At 42.0% G+C, this 23,820-nt stretch overlaps 2 protein-coding genes and 1 pseudogene across 2 annotated transcripts; 2 read left to right on the top strand and 1 right to left on the bottom strand.

The window, feature by feature from the left end:
• Positions 1 to 431: 431 nt before the first annotated feature.
• Positions 432 to 12,781, bottom strand: LOC145937847 (uncharacterized; annotated as a pseudogene).
• A 6,867-nt stretch (positions 12,782 to 19,648) lies between these two features.
• Positions 19,649 to 20,266, top strand: LOC145937846 (uncharacterized). Its single transcript, XM_083041213.1, has one exon. The coding sequence runs from the start codon at positions 19,649 to 19,651 to the stop codon at positions 20,264 to 20,266; it is 618 nt and encodes a 205-aa protein (XP_082897339.1).
• A 35-nt stretch (positions 20,267 to 20,301) lies between these two features.
• On the top strand, positions 20,302 to 21,984 carry LOC145937845 (uncharacterized). Its single transcript, XM_083041212.1, has 3 exons — positions 20,302 to 21,367; positions 21,460 to 21,749; positions 21,835 to 21,984. The coding sequence occupies exons 1-3, from the start codon at positions 20,302 to 20,304 to the stop codon at positions 21,982 to 21,984; spliced, it is 1,506 nt and encodes a 501-aa protein (XP_082897338.1).
• Positions 21,985 to 23,820: the final 1,836 nt, after the last annotated feature.

The raw sequence follows: 23,820 nt of genomic DNA, 5'->3' as shown, positions 1-23,820 counted from the left end.
GACGACAAGGCGGCCATAATGGAACGAGAGAGAATTTGGAGAGAAAGCTCTCTTCGATTAAAGCGAGAAAATTCAACTAGCCTAATAAAACGAATTATGATCTTTTCCCTTTTTCAATATTTAAACGTTAATTTAATATTATTATTACTAGACCATTCATGTCTAGCAGTCAAACTTGGATATATAAACATATTTATAAAGATACTAATTTAGATATAATAATAATTATATTAAGAATTACGTACGTATCATTCAGTGAAGTGCCGCAAATAAGATAGTTATATGTAATACGCTTACATTCATATATATATATATATATATATATATATATGTATGTATATACACGACAATAGCAGAATAGAATATACGACAAGAGCAATTTTAAAGACACATTGTAATAATAATAGTTTTAAGTATTTTTTCTTATTTGGTTATGTATCCAAGTTTTTATCTGAGTACTTGTACGGGCCTTTAATACAGGATATTTAATTTTTATTTCATTAATTTCACGAAGAGATGGCAATTTTTTATTTTTTATGGCAGTTTGAAATGAAGATAAAACTATTGTGCTTTCATCATCCGTCCATCTGATCTTATGAGTACTATTTCTTGTAGAACCAACAACAGATGCTAAAATAATAATAAAATTATATTAATTTAGTATATTTATTTTGAAATGTTATTTAATAAAGAGCAACATATATACTTAATCGAAAAATTATTTAAACTTACTTTTCTTTTTTTTTCTCTGTGTATTATTATTTACGTTATTCTTTCCTCTAGCCACCTGTTTAGATTGCTTTGCTTTTTTTGATGATAAAATATTTAATTCTGATTCTGTATTACATTCATCATCTGATTTGATCACATTTTCAATATTATAATTAATTTTCCTCTTAGAAGCCAAACGGTTTACTAAAATAATGACAAAATTCATATAATATGTTTATATAGAATATAGTATAGTATATAATACATATATGTAGTATATGTTTATATAGAATATGTCTTTAAATGAATGCCGGTTGAGATAATCCCTAAATGATAAGAGAAAGAATTTAAAAAATATTATTTTAAAAAACGCAAAATAACTTTAGAAAATTAAAAAATATTTTTTTGCATAATTGTAATGTATATAGAAAATAATAATAAAAGTTTTCTTTCTTTATATTATAATATCTGATATTTAATAATTATTTTAAACAGTATTTATCTAAAGTTGTGTCATATATTTATTGTAAGAACTGTTAACAACGAGCAATACATGTACTATTTGATATAGAAATTATTCAAACGTACCTTTTGTTTTCTCTGTATTATTATTGATATTTTTTTCTTTACTAGGCAGTTGTTTAGATTGTCTTGTTATTCTTAATGATAAGGTATCAGAATTATTTAAACTTAAATCTGAGTTATCATTATTAATCGAATCATCCTCGTATTCATTCTCATCATCATCAACATTATCGCTTTTATCTGTTGTGTCTTCTCCTTGTGCGTATTTGAGTAAACGTGATATAGCCAAATCTTTTGTTACGATTGACTGTCTGTAGTGCGATTTATGAATTTTTTCGTGATGGCCCATGAAATCAGTTAGATCATTCACTTCATGTTCAGATATATCTAATGACATGCATACTGTAGCAATATGTTTCCGCAATATTGTACCTCGTAACAAAGTTGACATTTTCGCCCCAGAAATTATAGAATATTTTCGCATTAATACACATGCTCTCAAATATTTGAATCTTTTTTTGTCGGGTGTATATATACCAAAAATATAAGGATTATTTTCGAGAACACCAGTCTGTTTATGATAATTAACAATCATTTGCATACATTTTAATACTTCTTCATAAAGTAACACAGGAACCGTTCTTCCTAATTTACCGCGTATTCTCATTCGTACATATTTGGATAAAGATTTATATAATTCAGGTGCTTCTTCTTTTGAAACTGCCGCACAATTTTCCAAATTTTCAATTAAAACACGCTCCAGTTCACCAGCATGTCTTCTATTAAATATCATAATCGTTATTAATGTTGTTTCAGCTAACATACGCCATGCGTGAATTGAGAAACCATCTGTTTGTAAAAATTCTAAAGCTTTTGTGCGTTCAGTTTTGAGACAAGCATTGAATATCTTTATATCATTTATACGAGGGTTGTCTGAAAAATTTCCGACCTCAACATGAAGATGGCAGCACTCGTAAACAAAAGTTGGGGAATGTGTTTGCGCATGCTTTGAAAGGTACTCACCAAAATTTCAGCCATTTTGGACGCGCAGTTGTTGTTTGACAATCATTTGAGTGGGTCGATGTGAGTGTTTTTGTGAAAATGGAAAAAATCGAGTATCGAGCTGTCATTAAATATTTGTTTTTGAAAGGCAATACGCCTACGCAAATCAAAGACGAGTTGGACGCTGTGTACGGGGACTCTGCACCATCATTTACCACCGTGAAATTTTGGGCTGCTGAATTTAAACGTGGCCGTACCAGCTTGGGTGACGATGAACGTTCGGGACGTCCAAAAATTGCAATCACTGACGATAATATCGCTCAAGTTCACCAAATGGTGCTAGACAACCGTCGAATTAAAGTTAGAGAGATAGCAGAGGCTATGAACATGTCCAAAGAACGTGTTTGTCACATATTGAATCAAGATTTAGGCATGAGAAAGCTGTCCGCGCGTTGGATGCCGCGTTTGCTCACTTTGGACCAAAAACGTGTTCGAATGAACATTTCCAACGCTCTGTTGGCGCAGTTTAGGCGCAATAAATCAAAGTTTTGGCGCCGATTAATTACTGTAGATGAAACTTGGATACACCATTATACTCCAGAAACAAAAACACAGTCAAAACAGTGGACTGCGAAGGGGGAATCGGCTCCAAAAAAAGCAAAGATTGTTCCTTCGGCTGGGAAAGTGATGGCAACTATTTTCTGGGATAGTCATGGAGTTATCTTAATCGATTATCTTCAAAAAGGAAAAACCATTACAGGAGCATACTACGCATCAGTACTTGACAAGCTGAAGGCAGAAATTGCGGAAAAACGGCCACATTTGCAGAAAAAAAAAATTTTGTTTCACCAAGACAATGCACCGTCTCACACCTCAGCGGTTGCCATGGCGAAAATCCACGAATTACGGTTTGAACTGCTTGACCACCCTCCTTACTCACCAGATCTAGCCCCAAGCGACATTTTTTTGTTCCCTAAGCTAAAAGTTGCGCTCGGAGGACAGAGATTTTCGTCGAATGAGGAGGCCATCACCTTCGTAAACAACTATTTTGCAGAGAAAGACGCCGAGTACTATTTGGACGGGTTGAAGAGATGGGAGCATCGCTGGGAGAAGTGTATAGACTTACAAGGAGATTATGTAGAAAAATAAAAATTAATTTGAAGAAAAAATGTCTTGTATCTTTGTTAGGTCGGAAACTTTTCAGACAACCCTCATAGATGGCAAAACAATATTTTTTTGCCTTTTTCGATGCCCTTGAGTTTCAAACACAATTTTATTTACAGTAACAGGATAATCCTCTTCAAATAATTTCATAAAATTTTCTACCACAGTTTGCTAAAATCTTGTTTCTTAATGCACATACTTCTTAAAATTTTCCCAATTTGTTTTATAAGTGTTCCTAAAGATGATGCAATGGATGGTATTTTATATGTCCAAGTCTTTTCATCGAATTGTGCGAGTTTATTGACAGCTTTAACGCATTGTTCATAATTTGTTGGATCATATATTGAAGAGAAATCTACTATACTATTATCGAGATCTTTCAAAACAATAAGAAATCGTCCAAGTAATCTCAGTCGCGCTCTGATCATATCGTGCTGATGTTGGAGACGATATTTCTGACACATTTTATTACCAAAACCAGTTCATCATATCTAATAATTTGAGTTACGCTGTCTTCCCTCATTACTGGGAAGACCAATCTTCTTAATGGTGTATTTGCACTGTAATGAATTCGACAAGCCACAGTACGTCCCAATATTTTTACATTTCTTTGAGGATATTTCCTTTTTTGCGTACATGACGCAAAATGATGTCTTATATTATTTTTAGAAAAAAACCCTTTGCATTTAGCACAATGAATAAAATCGGTTGCTTGTGTAAATTATTTTACACACAATATACACAATAAATTATTAATATTTGAAAAGTATCAGAAAAAAATTGTTTGATCAAATATTATAGTTAGCAAAATTTTTTATATATTTTTTTTAATTTAAGGATTCTTGTTTAAAATAAAGCTAGCAGACCAAATCCAATTTTCATATTCATAAATCCATAAATTAATATTTTACTGAATGAAATGTGTTTAAACTTGAATTAGATTTCCGATTAGAAACAAAAAGATAAATAATATCTATCAGCTTTATAACAAAACTTTAATTTAATTTAGTGCAAAGAACATTTCAAATAAATATTAAATCATAAAAATTAGATTTATATGCTTTGAGTTGAGTGAATGCAACAGCACTGTATTGCAAAAATTTGCAAACAATACTTTAGTAGTATATGTACAAATTAGATATGGAAATGTGTTAATAAGAAACATGATACATTAATAGTTTTCGAGTTATGAGCGATTGAACAAGAAAAATTTTATGAATGAAATTAGCCGAATATAGATAAAATTTTATTTTTCATACAATTTTGAGTTATTAACTTGAATAGAATTTCACTTTAAAAAGCATAATTTTAAATATATAAAGTATTAAAATTTGAAAAGCTATGATAAATGATTTTCTTCGACATTTCCACATTAGGAACTTCGATTTCTACATTAGGACCTTTGCTTTCAATTAACTTTTAGAATATTCTAAATAGTATTGACAACTTTGTATATAACATACAACTTACCCTTAGGTAAAAAACGAAACTTTATCACATCTTCTTCTTCTCTATGTACTGTTTCTAAATGCCTTGCAAATTGCGTTTGAAATGTTTTACAATATAGGCACATACTTAGTTTCAATTTAGGATTGTCAGAAGTTTTCACATACATATTTCTATCATCACATACTTTAGATGAGTATGATGATGTCATATTTAATGTACTGTTCACAGATTTATTTTTACTTGTATTAATCGTACGTTCATGTGTATTTTCAGTTTCATCTTCATCTTCATCTGTGTCCTCAAGTATAGAACAATCTGACAAATAAAAACTATCATCTAAATTATTTTTAGATGTAACGGATGTATCAGACTTATTAAAATTATTATCATTGATTTCACACTCTAAGCTTAACTGATTCTCTATGAGTGTAGATTCTGCAACTGGACCGGATGTATCATTTGAAATATTATCGATAACGTAAGTCTCGTTTGAATTTGAAGAAACATTGTTATTAGCGATACTATACGTATTATTCAGCTGCATATTGTTGTATGTAATATTATCAATCTTCTTTGTATGCACTGGAATCTTTTTTAATAATATCTTAACATTTTGTATTTCCAAGATCTTTGGAGTTTTTTTAGGATTTCTACATTTCTCAATGACATTCGCATTTTCACATATTTTAGAAGTAGAAACAAATTCATTACAACATTGAACGCTCTGTTTTACATCAGAAACCTTACTTAATATGAACGGGATCCGTTAGCGCACGGTGCGATAGCGCACAACCCGATAGCACACGAAAAATTGAACACAATTCCCGATAGCCCACATCCCTTTAGCACACATCCCGATAGCACACAATGCAAAAGGCGCATCATCCCGATAGCGCACAATGAAAAAGGCGCATTATCCCGATAGCGCACAATGCAAAAGGCGTATTGTTCCAATAACACACATCCCGATAGCACACATCCCGATAGCGCACGGTGCGATAGCCCACAGCCCGATAGCGCACGGTGAGATAGCCCACAGCCCGATAGCGCACGGGGCGATAGCCCACAGCCCGATAGCACACATCTCGATAGCACACATCCCGATAGCACACGGGTCCGAAGCACCCCCCCACACCCCCCACCACAACCCCCACACCCCCATCCCCTGTGTGCTATCGGGCTGTGGGCTATATCGCACCGTGCGCTATCGGGCTGTGGGCTATCGCACCGTGCGCTATCGTGCTGTGGGCTATCGCACCGTGCGCTATCGGGCTGTGGGCTATCGCACCGTGCGCTATCGGGATGTGTGGTACCGGAACAATGCGCCTTTTGGATTGTGCGCTATCGGGATAAGGCGCCTTTTTCATTGTGCGCTATCGGGATGATGCGCCTTTTGCATTGTGTGGTATCGGGCTGTGTGCTAAAGGGATGTGGGTTATCGCACCGTGCGCTAACGGGACCCTCCCACTTAATATTGTCGAAACATTTTCGATATCGTAATTCACATTTGCTGTGCCAATATTTAACGTAGCATTGAAATTGGTAGCTGGTGAAGAATCTGTAAACAAAATTTATGAAAATAAAGTAGAGAATATTTATTGTGTGTAACTTATGTTGCAAAAGCTATAATGTATTGTAACGCAAAATATGTAAAAAAAAAAAAAAAACTGCATATAGAATGTTCACTGTATAATATATTAAAATCCGGCTAATTATATGTATCGTAGACTTACCGCTTATCTCAATGTTGTTACTAACAACTAATGTATTAAGATTCTCATCGATACAAAGAGCATCTTCAGTCAAATGCGCAGAATCTTTAATGTTATCTCTGTCATTTGTATTATCACAATTAATCAAATTAAAATCAGACTTTATATTGCACTGTTCAGTATCACAATTACTGCTTGAGGAACGCAAGTGCCTTCTTTGATTTCAAATATCACATTTGATGTATCAACATTTAACGTAGCATTGGAATTGACAGTTGGTTGAGAATCTTTAAAACAAAATTTATGAAAATAAAGTAAATATAATTTTATATGTAAACTTTATATGTAAACACTTTAAAGCACTTTACATTAACATACTTATGTTAAGTAAAAGTTTTAACATAACATTTATACATTAATTTAACATATATTATAATACCTGATAAAGTTGTTAACTTTACTTTCGGAATTTCTTTGTTTAAATTGTCTGCAATCTGTTGCAAGCTGAATTTGTTTTCTAAAATAACATAGAAAAACTTTAAATACATAACTACTTATTTGAAATTATAATATTCTGCACTTTTATTACAAAGAAATGAATTATATAAATAGATTTTATGAGAATCTGAATGTTATGGATATTTTTTTTAATTTTAAATATTATGAATTTAATGTTTATCATACTTACTATTAGTTGCAATAATACATGATTTTTTAATCCTTTTTTTCTTCATCTGACTTTTATAATAAACACTATAATATTTACTGACACATTTTAGATTATACATTTTGATTATTAGATCAACGCTAATTAACTGAGCGTTAATTGCTATATTAGTGATTGGTTTGTCTTGTTATAACAACAATAGCAAAATTAACGACAATTAGCAAAATAAACGACAAGTAAGACGACGGAGCAAGTAAAACGACATAATCCTAACGATAATAACTTCGCGCCATCCACATATATAGAATGGACTGCTGATGGCAGTGGAAGGGGAAACCGCACGAGTAGAGTGAGAGGCAGATAATGGCCTAGTTTACATCGAGCACTTGATACGCGTATCAAATAGTAAATAACTAGTACATTGGTTCAGTTATTGGCTGATCAGCTTAAATTCACTACTTGATACGCGTATCAAGTGCTCGATGTAAACTAGGCCAATATGGGGTATCGTTTCGTCTCTTTCTAATAAAGCCTGATTGGTTGGCGATTTTTTACCAACCAATCAGACTTTATTAGAAAGAGACGAAGGATATCCCATATTACATGTCTCTCACTCTATTCGTGCGGCTTTCCTTGCCATCAGCAGTCCATTCTATATGTCGATGCTTCGCGCTTTTTCTAACTTATTTATATAATGATATGCAACCGGGGCTTGTCACATGACTGCGCTTAACAGAGAAAGACCGGTATTTTCAGAATTTAAAAAGAAAAAAGTAAAAAGAAAAATATGATTAAGGAAAAAGAAAAAAAATAGTACAAGGAGTACAATGAAAAATCAACAAACATAATAAGTCGTTGCGATACGCTATTTTAGGTGTCGTACAAGTCACGCTGTATCTATTAGGCCTGTTCTACAATACGTCGTATATCACAGTCGGATGTCGAAACGCAGCCGATGTTCCAATGAAAGAATTTCTTTTTCGAAAACAAATTCTCATTAGACCATCGGCTGTGTTCTGACATCTGACTGCGACATACAACGTATTGTAGAATGGACCTTAGGCCGGATTCACACCTTGGTAGAAAAGCAGAAGCCAATCAGAACTCGCGTTGGTAGTAAGTTTACTACCACCAAGTTTACTACCTAGTAAGCTTACTACTAGCGCGAGTTCTGATTGGTTTCAGTTTTTCTACTTTCTACTTTTCTGCCAAGGTATGAATTCGGCCTAATAGTGCATACTGGGATACTTTCCGATTCACGCATGATGCGCATGAAGTGACAGAAAATCTATAGTTCATGTCACGCATATTATAGATTCTTTGTCACATCATGCGCATCATGCGTGAATCGGAAAGTACCCCTGGTGTAATATAAAGGCGCTATTTTTAGTCCTATTTCATATAAAATCGTCTTAAGTCATAGGCGGTCTACAATTTTTACTTTAATATAAGTGAAACAGGAATGAATTTATAAATTATATATATTTATATATATCTTTAATAAAAAGACAAAACATACATATTATTTACAGATTACAGGGAATATTACAGGTGTTCGAGCACGAACCCCTTACACCGGAGTAACGCGTTTGATTTACCTCTCTCACATCATTATAGAAAATAAGTAACAATGTAGGCTCCCTGCATTGATAAATTACAAATTCAAAAGGAGGCTATATGGAGCCACGCGTAGGGTGTAGGTACGCAAATATTAAAAACAAACTTGTTGGAATAACAAATTTATAGAATCTAAACGTTTCGGTCCTTTCTTTGGACCTTCTTCAGTAAATTTAATACAATAAATAATAATGGGGAATCTACATACTACCGCACGTAGCGCAAAAGCCGTGAGCCCCCCCTATCGATATCCCATTAGATAGACAAAGTGACATAATATGTCAGGTACTCAAAAGTAAACTCTAATGACGGGTATAGTGAGGAATTTCCGAAAGGGGGCTCACTCTTATTCACACACTCATCCATCGCACCGTTCACACGACCGTACGCGGACGCGCCCGACTCACGAGTGAAGAAGATATTCGTTTTGATGCTATTTATAAGGCGCCCTACCACGGCTCATAGCCTGTTATCGAAATCAATGTCAAACAATGTGTGGAATTTATTTCTTCTTCTCTCTCTCTCCCTCTCCTCCTCCCTCTCCCTCTAAACTCTCTCCCTCTCCCTCTCCACTCTCTCCCTCTTCCACTCTTCCCCACCCCCCTCTGTCTCTCTCCCTCTATTCCTGTCCCCCCTTCCTCTCGCTTCCCCCCTTTCTCTATCTCCCTCTCTCAAACATACGATGTATGGAGATTAATGTTACAAATGATTTATGGCTCTCTAAAGGAATTCGATAACAACTAAACGACGACCGTCTTTCAAGAAATTTGAGGCATATTTGTCACAACAGATATATATGCTTGACTTAGACACTCTGTGTCTTCTTGTCGGTTTAGGCCATTTATTTGGCGCCTGATAAACAGCATCTCTGAAACAAGTCTCTTCTTTAAAAACGGTTCCTCATCCAAGATCTCAACGTTATCCCAATCAAATTCGTGGTTATTCAGCCTGTGATCCGTGATCACGGATTTTTGCGCGGTGTTTCTTTTTATGTGATTTCTGTGCTCCCTAATGCGTGTTCTCAACTGCCTGCTGGTCTGACCGACATAAGAGGCATTACAATTTTGACATGAAATTTTGTATACAACGTTATTATGCCAGTCTTTCTGCAGTGTGTCTTTATGCACGCGGATAAACGAGCGTAAGTTATTCAAACCTGTGTAGGACATTTTTACATCTAGATCACGGACCACATGGCTAAACCGCTCGGACCATTTGGGTATGTATGGGACATTAAAATAGGCAACGCGAGCCGAATTAGTATCAGGTGTTCTGTTAGCGTCACCTGAATTATTATTTTTATTTCTCGCAAACAAAGTCCTAAGCCTTTCGTGAAATGTTTCAAAAATCAGTTGTAATGGATACCCATTATCACGTAACACCCCAATGACCAATTCGAGGTTCTTTTGGTGATATCTTGGATGTGATAACCAGAAAGCCCTATCTATTAGGCCAAATATTGTGCCTCTCTTGTGACAGAGAGGGTGACAGGAGTAATAATTCAGATATCTTCCCGAAAATGTTGGTTTATGATACCAATCGAATTCAACGTGTCCCCGGTTTAGAATGAATGTAACATCCAAAAAATCGAGTCTATTGCCCCCCTTTTCCAACGTAAACTGTAATCTATTATTAGACACGCGTTAAACTGTCTTAGTATCTCCTGGCTCGTCCCGGGAGGGACGGCCAACGCGATATCATCAACATAGCGTACGTAGATCGGAAGTTCAAAAGGAAGGTCTCCTATCACCCTGCTCTCCAAATCGCGCATGGTTAAATCGGCTACTATGGGAGACAGCGGAGAACCCATGGGCGCTCCGAAGGTTTGTTGATAGATTATGCCATCAAAGATGAAAAAAGTTGAGTGAAGAACAAGCCGGACTGCCCCCAAAAATTCCACGCGCGGTATCGTACAGTTATTTTCTATGAAATTCCACCTCGCGGCTATGCCGTCGACTGCCAAATCCAATGGAACGTTAGTGAATAGAGAGACCACATCCAGTGAAATAAGTTCACAATTGTCACCAACGTAAGTTCCATCGAGTTTGTTGACCAGTCGAAAGCTATTCTCCACATGACTGTCCGCTGCCGGGACCGACCTGTATATGATTTTGTGGAGAAACGTCGCAAGACGGTGCAGCGGCGTGTTCAGTGAGGAGACGATGATTCGCAGGGGACAGCCCGACTTGTGAATCTTGTGCGGTAGTATGTAGATTCCCCATTATTATTTATTGTATTAAATTTACTGAAGAAGGTCCAAAGAAAGGACCGAAACGTTTAGATTCAATAAATTTGTTATTCCAACAAGTTTGTTTTTAATATTTGCGTACCTACACCCTACGCGTGGCTCCATATAGCCTCCTTTTGAATTTGTAATTTATCAATGCAGGGAGCCTACATTGTTACTTATTATTTATACGCTGGCTGAAACTATGCGTCCCGTAACATTTTTCCAATTTATTAAATTTAATTTTGGTAACGACGTGGTTAAGAATATGAAGAAGTGGATAGACTTACAGAAGTCTATTTCAAAATTTAGATTGGGGATTAAATTTCTAAAAAGTTGCCTCAACTACAACATTACACCGCCGCACTTAGAACGAGGTGCATGCTACAAAAACAATCTGTACCATTTTAGATCAATAAATAAGTTGAATCATATTATTGATCGGTTTACCAAAAGTATGACACACGTAGAGATCTGTGATGCTCATAGGCGTATTCAGGCGATGCGTACGCATAGTTGCAGATTGGCACGTAGCGTCGCGCGCGCACTACCAATCACCATCTGCAATGAGTTTTTTGCTAGACAAAACAGGTCTCTTCGTTTTCACTTTGTGAGTGAAAGTAGCAGACTGGATAAGAAATTAAATTGGCTCATTGCCAAAAAAGAACGATTGATTAGAGCTAATATTCGTCCAGTCCAATATTTTTCTGTGGCACGTGATCAGCAGGGAGGAGTTAATCTTGGCGCGTCATTGATCCCGTTTAACGGGCGTCGTGCGCGACCGCCCGGGGGTTCCGAATTTTCCTTCACACCTCTAAACGCTCCTTCTACTTCGTCTTCCTTTACTATTAACTTGAACCCCTTATCCTTTGACAATCACACAGTCTCCCCTTTGCACATTAGGGTGAAGTGGTTTAAAAACCTTTCCTCAGCAGATATTCCATTAGAAATACAGGGAGTTTTGCAACTGGGCGACAACTTTTATTTGCCAAGTAAGAATAAAGATCGAGTTCTTATGGAATTTATCAAAAGTATAGAATATAGTATCGACAGAGTGGAAGTTGGCGTTCGGCCTTTGGTTCGCCAGAGGTCGTTGGCAATTGTTAACAAGTTGGCCAGTTGCAACCCTGCAGAATCTTTGTTTGATAAGGAGCTCTCGGGCGCGTCCCTAGCAGCGAGAACGTTTATACGCGATAATCCTAAAATCATTTTTACGCGAGCCGATAAGGGCAATATAACAGTCGCTTTAGAAAAGACATCTTATTTGGACAAGATGAAGGTCCTCCTTGGTGATACAAATACTTACATTAGAGTAAAGAAGGATCCCACCAGAAGAATTATCAACAGTTTGCATGAATTGCTTACAAGGTGGAAAAACTTAGATTATATATCCGATACGACATACAGGTCGTTGAATTGTTCGGAGGGAGTACTGCCGAGAGCCTATGGGCTCCCTAAGATTCACAAGTCGGGCTGTCCCCTGCGAATCATCGTCTCCTCACTGAACACGCCGCTGCACCGTCTTGCGACGTTTCTCCACAAAATCATATACAGGTCGGTCCCGGCGGCGGACAGTCATGTGGAGAATAGCTTTCGACTGGTCAACAAACTCGATGGAACTTACGTTGGTGACAATTGTGAACTTATTTCACTGGATGTGGTCTCTCTATTCACTAACGTTCCATTGGATTTGGCAGTCGACGGCATAGCCGCGAGGTGGAATTTCATAGAAAATAACTGTACGATACCGCGCGTGGAATTTTTGGGGGCAGTCCGGCTTGTTCACTCAACTTTTTTCATCTTTGATGACATAATCTATCAACAAACCTTCGGAGCGCCCATGGGTTCTCCGCTGTCTCCCATAGTAGCCGATTTAACCATGCGCGATTTGGAGAGCAGGGTGATAGGAGACCTTCCTTTTGAACTCCCGATCTACGTACGCTATGTTGATGATATCGCGTTGGCCGTCCCTCCCGGGACGAGCCAGGAGATACTAAGACAGTTTAACGCGTGTCATAATAGATTACAGTTTACGTTGGAAAAGGGGGGCAATAGACTCGATTTTTTGGATGTTACATTCATTCTAAACCGGGGACACGTTGAATTCGATTGGTATCATAAACCAACATTTTCGGGAAGATATCTGAATTATTACTCCTGTCACCCTCTCTGTCACAAGAGAGGCACAATATTTGGCCTAATAGATAGGGCTTTCTGGTTATCACATCCAAGATATCACCAAAAGAACCTCGAATTGGTCATTGGAGTGTTACGTGATAATGGGTATCCATTACAACTGATTTTTGAAACATTTCACGAAAGGCTTAGGACTTTGTTTGCGAGAAATAAAAATAATAATTCAGGTGACGCTAACAGAACACTTGATACTAATTCGGCTCGCGTTGCCTATTTTAATGTCCCATACATACCTAAATGGTCCGAGCGGTTTAGCCATGTGGTCCGTGATCTAGATGTAAAAATGTCCTACACAGGTTTGAATAACTTACGCTCGTTTATCCACGTGCATAAAGACACACTGCAGAAAGACTGGCATAATAACGTTGTATACAAAATTTCATGTCAAAATTGTAATGCCTCTTATGTCGGTCAGACCAGCAGGCAGTTGAGAACACGCATTAGGGAGCACAGAAATCACATAAAAAGAAACACCGCGCAAAAATCCGTGATCACGGATCACAGGCTGAATAACCACTAATTTGATTGGGATAACGTTGAGATCTTGGATGAGGAACCGTTTTTAAGGAAGAGACTTGTTTCAGAGATGCTGTTTATCAGGCGCCAAATAAATGGCCTAAACCGACAAGAAGACACAGAGTGTCTAAGTCAAGCATATATATCAGTTGTGACAAATATGCCTCAAATTTCTTGAAAGACGGTCGTCGTTTAGTTGTTATCGAATTCCTTTAGAGAGCCATAAATCATTTGTAACATTAATCTCCATACATCGTATGTTTGAGAGAGGGAGATAGAGAAAGGGGGGAAGCGAGAGGAAGGGGGGACAGGGATAGAGGGAGAGAGACAGAGGGGGCGGGGAAGAGGGGGAGAGGGAGAGAGTGGTGAGGGAGAGGGAGGAGGAGAGAGAGAGAGAGAAGGAGAAATAAATTCCACACATTGTTTGACATTGACTTCGATAACAGGCTATGAGCCGTGGTAGGGCGCCTTATAAATAGCATCAAAACGAATATCTTCTTCACTCGTGCGTCGGGCGCGTCTGCGTACGGTCGTGTGAACGTGCGATGGATGAGTGTGTGAATAAGAGTGAGCCCCCTTTCGGAAATTCCTCACTATACCCGTCATTAGAGTCCACTTTTGAGTACCTGACATATTATGTCACTTTGTCTATCTAATGGGATATCGATAGGGGGGGCTCACGGCTTTTGCGCTACGTGCGGTAGTATGTAGAGTCCCCATTATTATTTATTGTATTAAATTTACTGAAGAAGATCCAAAGAAAGGACCGAAACGTTTAGATTCAATAAATTTGTTATTCCAACAAGTTTGTTTTTAATATTTGCGTACCTACACCCTACGCGTGGCTCCATATAGCCTCCTTTTGAATTTGTCATTATAGAAAGTTTATTTTAAACTAGACAAATTATAAGGATCTTGATCTCGAAATCACAGGTATTGCTGTATCAGAACCCGCGATTGATTATTTCCGAAGAGATAAGAATACGTGCCCCCCTTTTTTTTGCGAACACCCCAAACAGCCGACATACCGAGGCAAACACTAGGCCTGTTTATAAATAGAAAACACGGAACGACGACCGACGCGAATGCCTTGCCCTCTCGCTCGAACAGCTGATCGCGTGAATTTTAGACGACCGAGAAGCGATAGATCCGCGCGCGACAAACAAAAAGGTCAAAATAACAATTCTCACTGTCGACTGACTAAAGCAATGTTTAACCAGTTGGTCTCCGACTCTCGTACAATTCGCTTGTAATTAGAAAAACGGCTGTCGCGGCACGGAAAATTAATCGCATTACCTTTGAAATTTGCGTATTCAGGGTCGCTCGCCTTGAATTATCTTTGGAAGCTGCAGTGAAGTCGCTCGCCTCGCTGTTCGCGCTTTCGCGATCTCAAAGTTGTTTTTTTTTGTATTTTGTTTTTTTTGTGTATGAGACAATAAACTTGTTCATTGTTCTAAAACCGTGTGTGACTGAATCTACCTTCCTTCTCTCTCCCTCACTCTCGCGCGCGGAAATTATAATTCGCACAACTCGCAACATTCTGGTCCTTCGAGCCGGATAACGATTCGATCCGGTGCAGTGCAAGTGCAGTGAGAGAATAAGCAGTGGTTCTCAATACACGCAACCATGAGCATGGACATGGCCTGTCTCATTCGCACGCAGGACGAGCTGCAAATGCGCATATCGAACACATTCGAAAACCTCAACAAGCTGGGGAAGGCCAACATCATGATCGAGGCCATCGACGTACGCCTTCAACGGCTGGAAAAACAGTGGGAGAAATACGAGAGATATCACTCCGATCTACGAACTCGCTTCTGGGAGGACCTAAAGAAGCACAGTTATATCACCGGAGACTTCGCTGGACTTTCCGAGGAGACCTATCCCGCCCAGAAGACAAAGCTGATGAGCCTTAGGAACGCGCTGCCCCGACCTTCGACCAGCGGAGATACAGGCACCGCATTAACCGGTGAATCGTCATCCGCTCGAGAGCGCACGACGCTCCCGCGAATTTCATTGCCGTATTTTTCGGGCAAGTGTGTCGACTGGCCGCCGTTCCGCGACTTGTTTCTATCCGTCATCGGGAACGATCCCAACGCTACGACCGTGGAGAAGCTTCACTACCTGAAGGCGAGTCTGAAGGGACCAGCTGAGGCGCTCATTCGCAACTTTCCGTCGACCTCAACGAGCTATCAGCAAGCATGGAACGCGCTCGTCAAGCACTACGAGAACCAGAGGCTCCTCGTGCGCTCGTATTTCATCAAGTTCACGGCACTTACCAAGATGAAGTCTGAGTCCGCTAACGAGCTAAGTCAGATTGTGCAATGCGTGACCTCCACGGTCAGCGCCCTCGAAAGTATCAATAGGCCGATTCATTTCGAGCTGCGAGGATCTGTTCGTCCACTTGACTGTGGAGCTCCTCGACGTTCAGTCGCGTAGAGATTGGGAGGACACCATCGGAGAGACCACGGAACCGCCGTCTTATGACCAACTCCAGGGATTTTTGGATAAGCGACTTCAGACGTTAGAGGTGCTTCTCCCGCAGAAGTCCGAGACCTTGACCTCCATATCCAGAGAGCGTGGCTCACGATCAACGCGATCTCACCACGCCCAGAAGCAAGAGCCGAAACGTGGTCGCTGCTCGCTTTGCAAGAAGGACCACTTTCTGATGCTGTGCGACAGTTATCAGGCGAAATCGGCGGAGGTGAGGAAAAAGCACGTCGAACCACCTGTGCCTCAATTGCCTTGGTAAGCACCAAGTGAGTGAGTGTCAGTCGACGAAGAATTGTGCCGCGTGTCGATGTAAACATCACACCTCACTGCACGATGCCTGCCATGACGCCACCACCGTAACTTCCCACCTGACGCGACAGCCTTGCTTGTGTCAGGGAGCGGCCCTCCTCGCCACAGCGCGCGTTCGAGTCGCTGACAAATTCGGCGCACTACACACGGCACGTGCCCTGATTGACCAAGGATCGGTGTTACGTCCGCGCGGAGTCGCGGGGTATAATTCGCGGAATATATTTTCACGAACAACGTACTCGGACTATTGCGCAAGACAACGTCGCTTTTCGGAGATTTACTTCCGGGGATTGCCCGCGACGGAGGCTATCCGAATATATGGTCACGCGTCCAGAACGGATAGATACAAGAGTGAATAGGAAACACGAATTTGCGTTGTTTAGTTAGAGGTATTCTGGGTACCTGTCGAACGAATAATTAATCGCGTGGAAAACGGTCACTACTGTATTGCCGTCACTGTTCGTGTAGGGAGTTTCTTCTCCGTCGAGATACTTTAGATATGCGATTTGACACACGAGACAATGGTGGTGTGGGTCGCGAGTTTGTGTCAATCTGTTCAAATTACACACGGAACACGTTATCCCAGTGGGCAACTCACCGATTATGAGGAGGTGCTTTACTGAAATTACCCAATTAGACTTTTCGCTTGTGCTTAATTTGAAGTAACAACGTATGCACAACGCGGCGTCCGTACCTAGATGAATGTACCCTGTGGCACGTTGACAATAAATCGTCTCGACAGTCTCGATTGTCTCGTATTCCTCCTCAAAGGGTGGAATAATATGGTTGGAAAAACTACGCGGACACATGAGTAATATATTGTTTAAACAATTAAAGCGTGTTAATATTGGAAAATATCCGTTCTCTTACTCTAGCACGAAAAGCGAAACCAGCTAAAGAATTTGGAAAGAGAAATCGCTCCTTTGTCTTTTTTTTTATGACTGACCCTTTTTTTTCTATCGGACCCGAGTTTCACTTTTATGACTGACCCTTTTTTTTCTATCATGACCCGAGTTTCACTTTTATGACTCTGTAGCTACGTACTATTTTAGTTTGGTTTGCCCGTTGAAGAAGTTGTTCACTTACAGTTAAAATAGAACGTTATTGTTACTTTTAAGTGACCGAAGGATCATAAGTTGACGAGAGATATTTCTTCTACTTACCTTTTAGTCGAGCTTGTAGTTGGTGGGTGGCAGTTCCACGATGTTTTGGAGTGGCTTCTCGTATTGCTCGTGCAAGGCTTCAGCTCTGCGTTGGAGGTAACCGGATTTGCGGGGGTCGTTTTCTGGGATGTCGACTGGCGGGGGCTCAGGTTTTTCGATGTCGATTTGCGATAATTTCGCGGGCCACTCCTTAATAGCACGTGTTTGGTGAATAATGCCTCGTATTCAGGATCGTTGTAATAATCTGTGCCAATAATAGCTGAATATTCGTTTGGTTTTGCCGGGTAGTAATAACGCGCGACTATTCGACGAAGCTGATTCTTCCTTCCTGCACGGCGTGTCTTAGGCATTATAAATCATATAGAACATTCTGGAGACTGCGCTACTTTCACAATAAGTCGACGTGCGGCGGTCCTCACTGTCGGTTATTGTTTCGGTATATGACTGTGAGCGGGTTGTCCTCTCGAAACAGTCATTACAGGTTCCAGAATTTAATAGAAGAAATGAATTGTTTAGCAACGATGAGCGGTTCGTCCTCTCTAAATCGCAGCCTAGAATTCAATCGATAATAGTTTATTTAATAAATAATTTATACGACACGTGCACGCTGGAGAAACAACTGAATTTAGAGATTTTGAGAATAAATATAAGATGTAGAACTAGAAACGCGTGAGGTTAAAGATGAGGATTGTATTTTCAAATAAATATTAGAATTGTTAATATAAAACACACAATTTATTTAAAGTTAACACTAGACGCACTTAATACAAAAAATCAAATCTTAGAGTTAGAGCTTATTATTAGATTTAGAATTAGAGTTAGAATTTGAACTAGGATTTAGAGTTAGAGAGCGTTCGGAGTAGAACTGCTCTGGTTGGAGTCGCGATTAGAACTGACTAAGTTTGGGACTGATCTGAGGTCCTTCGTTTCGGCGGCTCGGAGTTGCGGCGGCCCATGGTGGGGGACGCTTGCCGTAGTAGGAACGCTCGCCGTGGTGGGAAAGTTCCTAGGCGCTACGCAGCGCCACGTTTAGGCTCTAGGCGGAGTTAGGCATCATGGCCGTCGCTGGCGCGCTTTTCAAACAGCGCTAGGGGACTTAGAATTATTTGTATGAGAAACATAAGAAAATGAAAAATGTTTAGCGGCCGGACGTGACATCGGAGGCGTCTCCGAGGCATTGGTGCAGCGTCTACACCTCCAACGACGGTCAGCCGCGGCAGTTATTATATTCGGCGTCGGCGGAGTTCATGCTGGCACCGCCAACGGGCGGGTAACTCTTCGCATTTTTCCACGCTCTGGGGCACCGATAAACGTATCGGCGCTCATTCTCCCTCGCCTCACCGAGTACACCGGGACGACGACCATGGCGAAAGGCGCGTGGAGTCATCTATGCGGATTGGACTTGGCAGACCCCGAGTTCCACCGATCCGATCGACATTCTTCTTGGCACGGATGTCCATGCTGCCATCATCGACAACAGTGTGGTGAAGGGAGATCCGCGCCAACCGATCGCTCAACGTACATCCCTGGAATGGATTATCTCGGGCTCAATTAAAGTCTCAGCTGATATCGACTCGGCTCGCAGCCACTCTTGCACCGTAGACGACGTGCTAGTGAGGTTGGTGAAGCGATTCTGGGAGCAGGAGGAGCTACCGCGAGGTCCGACGCCACTGACGAGAGAGGAAGAAGAATGCGAGGAATCATTCAAGAGGACACATTCGCGCGTCGTGGGAGGAAGGTACATCGTCCGACTGCCGCTAATCGAAGACGCCCCGGGCCTCTCTGGGATTCGAAGCGCCGCATCGCGATTGCTCGCATGCATGGAAAGGCGATTCACACGTGACATCTACGAGGTCTCTACCTCGACTTCATGCGCGAATACGCGAGCCTGGGCCACATGACGCCGGTGGATTTATGTGGCGAGGTAGCCGACGACCGCACGTGCTATCTGCCTCATCACGGGGTCCTGAAAAGTGTGGACGGCCGAGACAAACTGCGCGTGGTATTTAACGGCTCGTCGAGCCTACCTTCCGGCGGCTCTCTGAACGACAAGCTACAGGTGGGTCCTAACCTACTGCCAGCCTTACCGGACATCCTGACGCGCTGGCGCCGACACCAGCACGCCATGGCCACCGACATCGAGAAAATGAACAGACAGATCCTCGTGCATCCGTCAGACCGTGACCTGCAGCGGATCCTATGGCGACACGAGAAGACCGGACCGATTCAGGAGTACCGGTTGAACACGGTCACGTATGGGTTGGCGTGTGCACCATTCCTCGCCATTCGTGCACTGCGACAACTCGCGACGGATGAAGAGACTCGACTTCCCCTAGGTTCCGCCGTGCTACGCAGCGATACGTACATGGACGATATATTGACTGGAGCCGACACACTGCCGGAAGCGCGCGAGATCCAACGACAACTGATCGAGATCTGCACGGCAGGCGGATTCTCGCTGAAGAAGTGGTCCGCAACGGATTCCGAGCTCTTCAAGGACATCCCCAGCAGATGACAAGATGCGCGTCGACCTTCGCGCATGGGAGCCGCATGAGAGCCACACCATGCTTGGATTGCGGTAGCATCCGATTGTGGATCAATTCGCGTACGCGATACGCGAGACTCGAGTCCAACCGGCCACGAAGAGGTTCAGAGAGGACCTCCCCAGTCTCGAGAGCATTCGAGTGTCGCGATGGATGGACCGCCAACCTGGCTCCCATCATCGAACTTCACGGCTTCGCCGACGCTTCAGAACGAGCGTACGCTGCCGTGCTTTACCTGCGATCTGTAAATCCGGACGGAGAAGCCAAGGTCACCATCGTAACTGCAAAGGCCAAGGTCGCGCCGGTGAAGCAAGTGTCACTGCCAAGATTGGAACTCTGCGCCGCTACCTTGCTGTCAACCTTGGTCGCGCACATCCACTCCATCATCAAGCTGCCGGTCGTAAGCGTTCACCTGTGGTCCGATTCCACAGTGACGCTGTCGTGGATTCAAGGCCACCCGTCACGATGGAAAACGTACGTGGCCAATCGCGTTGCAGAAATTCAGCGCTGCACGCCTGAAGCGCACTGGCACCACTCACCAGGGGAAAAGAACCCAGCCGATTGCGCGTCACGAGGACTCTACCCAAGGGATCTAGGAAGCTATGAGCTGTGGTGGAAAGGACCATCCTGGCTGACCACGACATCGGGACCTTGGCCAGCTGGACCTGCCGTGGAGGTCGCAGCCGAACCGCCGGAACAACGCACGTGCAGTCACACCGCATCGAGGACGCTCCCCGCTGAAGAGCCGTCGCTGATGACAAGGTTCTCGTCACTGCATCGCCTCATACGCATTTCTGCCTGGTGCTCACGTTGGCGACACCCACGACACACACGAGGACCTACGCTGACGGTGGAGGAGCTGGGGAGTGCTGAAGAAGCGTTGATCTGTGTGCCTCAAGCGCACGGATATCCTGAAGAGCTCGCCGCGCTGTCAAATGGCGGGACATTGCCGAGGAGAAGTTCGATTCTCAAGTTAACACCCTTCATAGATACCCAGGGTACTCTGAGGATCGGTGGACGTCTGCGAAACGCTTCGCTACCCTATGAAGAAAAGCATCCCGCCATTTTGCCAGGCGAGTCTTGGCTCACGAGACTCTTCATCGAGTCAAGCCATCGACGGACGCTACACGGAGGCAAGCAGTCGACGCTCGGACTGCTCCGCCAGCGTCTGTGGATACCACGAGGAAGGACGCGCGTCAAAGAGGCCATCAACCGTTGCATCACGTGCATCCGATGGCGGGCGGCAACGACACAGTCATTGATGGGCGACCTCCCTCGTCAACGAGTGACACCATCAAGGCATTTCAACACACCGGAGTGGACTACGCCGGTCCGATTCTCGTGAGAACCACCAAAGGTCGAGGTCACAGGAGCAACAAGGCGTTCATCGCAGTATTCATCTGCATGAGCACCAAGGCCGTGCACTTGGATGTGACATCCGACTACACGGCAGAGGTCTTTCTCGCAGCTTTACATCGATTTACCGCCCGCAGGGGGCTCTGCGAAGTAATCTATTCTGATTGCGGTACAAATTTTATAGGCGCAGACCGACGGCTGCGAGATCTCTTCATCGCCAGCAGCAAGGAAGGACGACATATCGCGGACGACCTGGCATGCGACCGCATCCAATGGCGGTTTAATCCACCCCGCACTTCGGAGGCCTATGGGAGGCAGCGGTGAAGTCACTTAAGCGGCATCTCCGTCGGGTGATCGGAGATGCTACCCTGACCTTCGAGGAAATGTCCACGCTCCTCGCGCAAGTGGAGGCATGCCTCAACTCGAGGCCGCTCGAAGCTTTGTCCGAGGACCCGGACGACCTCTCGGCCCTGACGCCGGGGCACTTCCTCCGCGGTGGGGACCGCGCTTAACGCCGTACCCGAGCCGTCGCTGACAGCACCTCCAGAGAATCGACTCACCCGGTGGCAACTGGTGCAGCGGATGAAACAGCACTTCTGGGAACGGTGGTCGCGAGAATACTTGCACTCTGTCACGTCCGGTCACATAAAATTTTTACTTTCACATGAAATAAATTCTAAGTCCTCTAAGCGCTGTTTGAAAAGCGCGCCAGTGCCGGCCATGATGCCTAACTCAGCCTAGTAACTAAGAGAGGCGCTGCGTAACGTCTAGGAACTTCCCACTATGGGGAAACGCCCCCGTCACACCGAGCGTCTCCCACTCTCGGGCCGCCGCAGCGCCAAGCCATCGAAAACGAAGGACCTCAGAGCGGTCCCAAAATCCGGCAGATCACATCGCGACTCCGACTAGAGCAGTCATACCTTGAACGCTCTCCTAATTCTAAATCTAATTCAATTCTAACATTCTAACTCTAATATTATAAGTCCTAATTCTAGTATTAAAACTTTAACTTTAGTTAACTTTGTATCGTGTAGTGTTAATTTAGAATAAAAGTGTGTGTTTCATTTATAATAATTCTCCACATTTATTTTAAACAATTCCAATTCCAATTTCACGCGTTTCCAATATAATATTTTGCTTTAATGTTATTACTATTCTAATATTACGATTTTAGTATTTCTAAAATATTCTAAATCGAGTTCTTCCAATCTGCACGTGTAGTGAAAATCTATTATATAAATAATTTTCTTAGTGGAATCCAAGCTGCGACTTAGAGAGGACGAACCGCTCGTCGCTGCCGCACGATTTCACTTTTCTTATAATTTCTGAATTCTGCTGTGACTACTTTGAGAGGACGAACCGCTCGTAGTTACGCACTGGAACAATAACCGACAGTGAGGACCGCCGCACGTCGACTTATTGTAAAAGTGACGCAATATTCAGAATGTTTTATATTATAAATCATTATGCCTAAGACACGCCGTGCAGGCAGGAAAAACCAACTTTGCCGTTTAACCGCGCAACTCTACTATCCAGCATCATCGAGTGAATAAACAAATCTCATCGGCACCTACTATCATAACGACTCGGAGTACGATAATTTATTTGACGGAACCGCGCCGTTCGCTGTTAATAATAAAGACGTTAAACTAAGAAAGTGGCCAGTGCAATTGACTCCAATCGAAATCGAGAACCCTCGTATTCCGAGAGACGACATCCCGGACAACGATCCTCGTCGCACCCGGTACTTGCAAATCAGGGCGGACATCCTGCACACCCATTACGACGCGCCTATTCCAGAACATCGGGGAACCATTGTCCACCCCCTAGAGATCAACTAAGGTAAGTCTCAACTATTATGAACAATTGAAATAAATAATAAAATTCAACGCTAAGATTCTAATACTAAAGGATAAGACTGCCGTCACAAATAGCTAAATTATCAAAATAATTTCAAACACATACGTGCGTGTATAATTATTGTTTAAACATATTTAAAATTAATATTTTCTACGAAATTTGAAATATAACTTTACACGTGGTCTCTAGAATATTCGTAAAGACTCTTGGAAAACTGCGTTTTCCAAGGGCCATAAAAGTGAAACTCAGTTTTTGCCTAGGGTCATAAAACTGACCCTTAGACCCTTGATAAAAAAAAAGGGGTCTCGAC

This window comes from Prenolepis imparis, unplaced genomic scaffold, assembly GCF_030444845.1.
Source record: "Prenolepis imparis isolate NDT839.2.m4 unplaced genomic scaffold, iyPreImpa1.0 SCAF_6, whole genome shotgun sequence".
Taxonomy (NCBI): Eukaryota; Metazoa; Arthropoda; class Insecta; order Hymenoptera; family Formicidae; genus Prenolepis; species Prenolepis imparis.
This window is presented reverse-complemented; position numbering and strand designations above follow the sequence as displayed.

Coding starts and splice junctions, on each gene's coding strand:
- LOC145937846 (XM_083041213.1), top strand. CDS start 19,649: ATGACGCCGGTGGATTTATGTGGCGAGGTAGCCGACGACCGCACGTGC.
- LOC145937845 (XM_083041212.1), top strand. CDS start 20,302: ATGAGAGCCACACCATGCTTGGATTGCGGTAGCATCCGATTGTGGATC. Junction 21,368..21,459: donor GCATCCCGCCATTTTGCCAG/GCGAGTCTTGGC, acceptor CTGCTCCGCCAG/CGTCTGTGGATACCACGAGG. Junction 21,750..21,834: donor CATCCGACTACACGGCAGAG/GTCTTTCTCGCA, acceptor CAAATTTTATAG/GCGCAGACCGACGGCTGCGA.